Source organism: Mesoplodon mirus, assembly GCF_964341445.2.
Source record: "Mesoplodon mirus genome assembly, chromosome: 7".
Lineage (NCBI taxonomy): Eukaryota > Metazoa > Chordata > Mammalia > Artiodactyla > Ziphiidae > Mesoplodon > Mesoplodon mirus.
The window spans coordinates 98333470-98340891 of record NC_138983.1 but is presented as its reverse complement, the minus strand read 5'-3'; the positions used below and the strand labels follow the sequence as shown (position 1 = coordinate 98340891).

The 7422-nt window shown below is 47.2% G+C and overlaps 1 protein-coding gene across 1 annotated transcript in view; it reads right to left on the bottom strand.

Annotated features, from left to right (window-relative positions):
• Positions 1–4508: 4508 nt before the first annotated feature.
• LOC309808896 (forkhead-associated domain-containing protein 1-like) overlaps positions 4509–7422 on the bottom strand; it is a gene marked incomplete at its 3' end in the record, with an annotated part of 83687 nt that continues 80773 nt past the window's right edge. Inside the window, exons 10-12 of the mRNA XM_082629467.1 lie at positions 5884–5979; positions 5241–5461; positions 4509–4704 (exon numbers count right to left, since the gene is read on the bottom strand). Of these exons, the coding sequence (XP_082485593.1) occupies positions 4509–4704; positions 5241–5461; positions 5884–5979 (513 nt within the window). The remainder of the gene's footprint in view (positions 4705–5240; positions 5462–5883; positions 5980–7422) is intronic.

The following is a 7422-nucleotide window of genomic DNA, read 5'->3' as shown; positions in this document are numbered from 1 at the left end:
CACATAATGTCTGGTCATCCTGTTTTTAACGATATTGAGATTGAATGGTAGGTCCAGTGCTAACAGACTGAGCCATCCATTACAAAGTCCCCAACGGCTTTTTTCCCCCCAATAATTAACATTTTTAATTATTCATTATGGTAAAATATACATAATATAACATTTACCATCTTAACCATTTAAAAATATACAGTTCGGGCTTCCCTGGTGGCGCAGTGGTTAAGAGTCCGCTTGCCGATGCAGGGGACGCGTGTTCGTGCCCCGGTCCGGGAAGATGCCACATGCCGCAGAGCGGCTGGGCCCGTGAGACATGGCCGCTGAGCCTGCGCGTCCAGGGCCTGTGCTCCACAATGGGAGAGGCCACAACAGTGAGAGGCCTGCGTACCGCAAAAACAAACAAACAAACAAAACACACAAGTGGCACAGAGGAAGCCAGAATCTTGAGAATACCTGGGCCCAAGGAAATCTTGGAAGATAGTGAGTTAAAGAGAATAGTGAGGATAATGACGATGGTAGGAGAGCATGTATGCTTTGTGGGCCTATGTACTAAGGGTTTTGTATACAAGCTCCCATTGGGAAGGCTACGAGCTAGGTGCCATTTTTATTCTCATCTTAAAGAAGAGGGATCTGAGCTAATTAAGCAGAGGGAAGGTTAGGGGCTTTTCCTGGTTGAGACCACAAGACAAAGCGGTGGTCACGCGTCCTAGCCAGGACTTGATTGGCTGGAGATTTGATTGGCAGGAGAGCTGAGCGGCTTCTCCTGCCAGAAGCAGCCGGTGCCCTTCAGCCTTTCTTCCACTTCAAGCCCTGAGAAAGGGCTTGCGTGCTTCCCAAGTGGCAACTTCTGTGCATTTAAAAATTTCCTCTTGAAAATCCCAGCCTTAGCCCATTCACAAAAGGTATCTGGGTCCTTTCTTGGCCGTGGCCTAGTCGTATTCACCAAAGAGAAGAGCGCGTCCCATAAGAGCTGGCGGCTTTGGGAGGACCGGGGAAGGCGTCAGCTGGCAGGAAGCTCCCTGAAAGAAATAGAGGAATCCCCACCCATCCATGAGCTGCCTATTCTTCCCCCTTAGAAACGGGGCTTGTGATATGCCAGGCACTGCAGGCATTTTGCCATTTAACCCTCCCGCTGCCCCACGGAGTAGGCCCCTTGCTAACAGTTTTGGTTGCTTTTGTTGAGGAACCTGGGATACAGAGGTCAAGCCACTTACTCAGGGTCATTCGGGGCAGTGGTGGGGCTTGACCCCTATTTGTTTGACTCCAAATCTGGCCTCTGAACTCTGAGAGACACTGCCGGCTTCTCGAGTGATGTGGGAAGTGGATTCGAGTGAGCACGGCCTGGGCCGCGTTTCCCGTTCCTCTGCCACATGGACAGAGCCACAGGCCCAGTTCGCTGTGAAGGCCCAGCATCTTATACCAAGTCTCATTTTCACAGCCAGAGATATTAGTGTGGAAATAGGACTTTTGATTCTTGAAAGGTCTGCTTGGTGAAGAGATGGTCAAACATTTAAACTACAAACTCCATTTTTTTTGGGGGGGGGCAATTCTGAAGCTTAAGATGTGTAATTTCATCTCAGTGCTTCAACCTTGCCACCTCTGTGAACGGGTGAAGAGTTTCAAAGTTTCATACAGGAGGCTAAAAAACTAAGGCTCCTTGTGAAAATACTAAGTGTAAAACTTAGGAAAGAGGAATTCTACTTTCTGTTCTTTTCTGCTTAAAGACAACGAAGATATACTCCCTGGAAGGAACGGATGCCAAGACAGATGTATACAAGTGCCCTTTAGGATCCAGCAAAACTTTCAAATGTATTATTGTTTTCTTCCCGACAAACAGGGATTTCTGACGACATATTAACAACAAGCCTGAAATGCAAACCTGAGTCCTGGAGTGAAACCCCCAGGAGCAATGGTGCGATGTATCCAAGGGGGCCACCCTGGTAAGGGAGACACAGAAGGAGGGGGTGTGGAAAAGTGAACATGGGCGGGGGAGGGCAGCAGGTGGGGAGGGAATCCTGTTTCTGCCACTTAGTAGCCAGGGAACGGTACCCTCTGTCAACACAGCTTTCCCCTCTCTCTAAGGGGCTGACACTTGCCAGCATCCCTTGCGGGTTGATGGGAGAGATGAAGCATGTGCAGTGTGGAGCAGGTGCCTGTCCCTTGGTAAGTCTTTCCCCCAGTTGTGAACACCACGAATTTGAAAGCTTCTAGCTGTAGCTCTTCTGGGGACCCTGACACAGGTTCAGCTTGGCCATTTCAGACCCTTCTCTGCTGAGGGATGTCCAGCGCCAAACAGGCTGGCATGTCCCTTGCGTTGTGTGTGAATGATGCAGCCCAGGAATAATGCATGTGAAACCTCATTATGTAAATCCTCAGGTTTTCAGTACATGACAATGGCTTTTTTGGGGCCCTTCTCTGTCCCATTCTGTGGTCTGGTGTCTCTGCTTTGGGACCTAGTCTGCCAAGCCCTGGGGGCGGGGGTGGGCACCTTGGGGAGGGGTGAGCTCTCCAGAGGGCACATCAAAGGGAAAGTCACAACTCTGTCACTGGCCCAGCTCTCCGTGGCATTGCTTGGTGTGAAAGGAAACTGTCCTCTGCCTGAGGCAGCCCCATGTCACACACAGACTAAGGCCTGTGATGTTTAATTCAGAGCAGTGAGCACTGGAAACACTGCATCCAGGCTCCCTCAGAGCAGGACAGCCACTTTTCATTTCTGGGGCTCTAAGCCAGAGAGCCTGCTGTCTGGAAACCTATTGCCTGGAAGGTTCGCAGGATGGAGGGCAGGCTTCTGCAAAGAACTATCTGACCATCACCTCCTGGTTGAGGAGAAGGGCACCCTTCTATGACCTTGGCCTCCTTAGAGCTCATGCAGGCAACAAACACACACATACAAATACACACACATGCCAACCCACAGCACATACTCACATGTACACACATACACGCAAGCATGCGTGTACAAATACACAGCCCCAAGTCAGAAAGACTGGCGTACTATTCTGGCTACTCAGAAGAGGAAACCCAAATCTTTATTCTCAGAGAGCTTATTCCTCGGTGTATCCCTGGCACCTGGCAGAACAATGAAAATCAGAAGTGCCGCCTTTAAAAACACTCGGGCTGTTCACTCAACTAATTGTGGTCATCTTTTCAGGAGGCAGGGAAGTCAGATCATGATGCTGGACACCCTTAAGCTCAGTACAGTGCTGTGTGTCAATTATGTCTCAATAAAACTGGTAGAAAAAACAGTTATCTGGATAGAAAGAACAAGATAAAATACACGAATTATCAAAAGTTAAAAAAATACAGACGAGCTAGACTATGAGTCTCACAAAGCACTGTTCACAACAGCCAGGACATGGAAGCAGCCTAAATGTCGATGGAGGAGTGGATAAAGAAGATGTGGTACAAATATACAGTGGAATACTACTCAGCCATAAAAAAGAATGAAGTAATGCCATTTGCAGCAACATGGATGGACCTAGAGACTATCATACGATGTGAAGTAAGTCAGACAAAGACAAGTATCATATGATATCACTTATATGTGGAATCTAAAAAAAAATGATACAAATGAGCTTATTTACAAAACAGAAACAGACTCACAGACTTTGAAAACAAACTTATGGTTACCAAAGTGGAAATGTGGTGGGGAGGGATAAATTAGGAGTTTGGGATTAACATATACACACTATTATATATAAAATATGTAATCAACAAGGACCTACTGTATAGCACAGGGAACTCTACTCAATATTCTGTAATAACTTATATGGGAAAAGAATCTGAAAAAGAATAGATATATGTGTATGTATAACTGAATCACTTTGCTGTACACCTGAAACTAACACAACACTGTAAATCAACTATACTCCAATATAAAATAAAAATTAACTTAAAAAAAAAGAAAGTTTAAAAAAATAGAGGCAAGCTAGACTATGAGTCTCAGAGAGGTTAAGCTGACATATATATATAGAATCTAAAAAAAAAAAAATGTTCTGATGAACCTAGGGGCAGGCCAGGAATAAAGACACAGATGTAGAGAATGGACTTGAGGACATGGGGAGGGGGAAGGGTAAGCTGGGACGAAGTGAGAGAGTGGCATGGACATATATACACTACCAAATGTAAAACAGATAGCTAGTGGGAAGCAGCTGCATGGCACAGGATCAGCTCAGTGCTTTGCGACCATCTAGAGGGGTGGGATAAGGAGGGTGTGAGGGAGACACAAGAGGGAGGGATGTGAGGATATATGTATGCATATAGCTGATTCACTTTGTTATACAGCAGAAACGAACACCACACTGTAAAGCAATTATACTCCAATAAAGATGTTAAAAAAAAAAGCTGCCTGAAGCCACACAGTAAATGGCAGAACAAGAGTCTAAACCTAAGTCTGCCTAACGCTAAAGCTATTCTGCCACCTTCCTTTGCAATGAGCGAATGCATTCTGTGCTGCCTGGATCCCACTGGGACCTCAGTTGGCTGTTTCTAAAGGGAGCTGAGGGGCAGCCTCAGAGGCTCTGCTCCGAGCAGGGACCTCTCACCTTCTGCTGCCTGATCGCCCTGGTGACCCTCTTCTCCTGGTGCAGCCGCTCTTCCATGTGCGCCAGGGCCTCCTTCAGCGGCGCCTTTTCTTCGGCCTCTCTGAAGATGTCCTTCAGCTTTGCCACCTGTGACTGGTACATCTGAACCGACACTTTGCTCTGCCTGAGCACACAGGAGAGACAAAGTCTCTTTTCTCCTCAGCTTTCTCACTCACCACCAATGCTCCCGACCTGGGAGATCCTCAGAACACTTCCATATACGCTTGGCTTCGCGGTTTCCTTACAAGTTGGGGGAAGGCTGAAGATGTGGGGACTAGAGGGCAGAATAAATAGCCCATTGGCTGTGGACGTGCAGCATGAAGGGGGCACAGGTTATGCTACCAGCCCCTCCCAATTTCCCAGAGAGGGTGGGGGAACGGATACCACTGAAAATACGATGGAATTACGAAAAGCACACACATGGTGAAACATCAGACACATTTATAAAAGGTGCACCTTATTCCTTAACAGTAGGGTACTTTAACTGCTGCTTTCTTGCCCAGAGACTTGGGTCCATCAGGCCCTGAGTCACCATCCCGCCTCCCCACTCCACACCCAGGCCTCTGTCCTCTTGTCCTGGTCCCTACGGGTCTGCAGCTGCACCGAGGTTTAGCCTGGAGAATGGAGGCCTGGGCCTTTTGCCGGGGACACGGGCCATACTTGAGCTGTTCAATGTCCTTCTCGTATCGTCTCAAAAGCTCTTCTTTTCTCTGCAGCTGGTTCTTGAGTAGGGTGATCTTATCAAACACCAGGTACAGGTCTCTTTGTCGAAGCTGGTGGACTCTCTCCCTCTCTTTTGGGGAGAGGTGTTTCATGGACACGTGACCTGACATATCTTTGATGTTCAGCATAGTCCCGAGGGTTTTGCTCATATCCAAGTACTACGAGAAAGCGTTTCACAGGTAAGAGGCCTGGCCCAAGACCGCTGGTGGCCACTTTGAGGAGGCAAACGTCTAATTGTTTCATTCATTTTCTGCAGTTGCAGAGAAGAAACACATGCTTTGCAAATGAGTGCATTTGGGGCTTTTAGTAGGACTTTCATTTTCCCCCGCATCCATTTACACTATGCCTTTTTGAGAATTGGGGGGAGGGGTGGAGGGGGAATGACAACAGACATAAACATTCATTCTTACTACCCAGTCTTCCAAGGAATTGGGCTCTGCAATTTCCAGCCCATGCTGGGATAGGAGATGGGTCTCGTGGAGCTACTGTAACAACTAAACATGTATGTGGAGTTGATGTTTAAACTACCTGCAGGGCACGCAGGTTTGGACAGGAGGGGACTGATGCTGGGTATACCTACCAGCTTTTCACTAAGATCTAAAGCCTCAGCCACATCCATTTTCCTTAACTTCTCAGTGGCCACGATGGACCCTGGGCTGGAAAGGCCATTTTGAGGCTGAAATAAAACAAAAGAAAAAAACTCACTTGGCATTCCATTATGATTTTCTACATTCAGAAGAATAACCCAAGGAATAATGCAAGAACTGGAAAAAATAATTTGAGAGAGTTGATTTTTTATATCATCTTTATTGGAGTATAATTGCTATACAATGGTGTATGTTCGTTTCTGCTGTATCAAAAAGTGAATCAGCTATACGTATCCATATATCCCCATATCCCCTGCCTCTTGCGTCTCCCTCCCACCCTCCCTATCCCACCCCTCTAGGTAGACACACAGCACCGACCTGCTCTCCCTGTGTGATGCAGCTGCTTCCCACTAGCTATCTATTTTACCTTTGGTAGCGTGTGTGTGTATATATGTCCATGCCAAGAGAGTTGGTTTTAAATCCAGTCTGACTCTGTGAACTGCTTTCTTTATGACTGTGTTCCTACCCCTTCAGAGCACGACTGCCTTTGAAATGATGCATCACTTGTGCCGTTCTTTGGCCACCGTCTCGTCTGTCTTCCCTTTAGGCCAGTGGTTCTCAACCGGGGGTGACTCTGGCCACCCTACCCCCTCCAGGACATTTAGCAATGCCTGGACACATTTGTGGTTGTCATAATTGCTGCTGGCGTCTAGTGGGTAGAGGACAAGGATGCTGCTAAACACCCCACGATGCATAGGGCAGTCTCCCAAACAAAGAGTTACCTGGCTCAAAAAATCAGTACCACTGATGTTGAGAAGACAAGCTCCAGAAAAATGGGGACCATGCGGCTTTTGCTCACTATCTCCCTCCTTGTGCCCAGCATGGCACCTGGCACCGAGTGGTGCATAGTGGGCATGTTTGTGGAATGAACGAATGAAGGTTAAGTGGAAAATAGCCTCCCTCCTTTTTATTAAAGGAATCTCATTTCTGTGCAGCAGAAACCATACCCTCACAAAATTTGGCCCAACCTTCTCCTAGCTCTGGAACCTCGTGGGTGGGCATCCCTTCAGAACCTTTCCAGAGACAATGCAGATAGTGTTTGCAGCTGCATCTCCCTAAGACCCCAACCAGCCAGCTGGCTGCTGGAAACCCAACTGACTGCATGGAAAGGCCACCAGACTGAATAGGGGACCTGATCTGAACGACCACAAATAACCATAATAAGACTCCTTAAAAAATAAATTGGCTTTTAATGCTTGCCATGAGCCTCTCTTAGCCCTAGCATTTGTTGGCACTACCCTGAAAACCTCTGAGATTTTAAAAAAAACAACTACAAAAATATAAAGGCCCCCAAGTGACTGTGATAGACAAGAGTGGACATATTTGTCTATGTATCTATGGAGATGAGAATAAAAGAGGGTATCTGAAGATGACAATAAACCGGGCAGATCTGCTGCAAAAAGAACCTGAGATGCTGCTCAGTGTCTTCAGCTACCCTGAGCTGCATCCTCTGTACCTCTCCAGACGCCCCC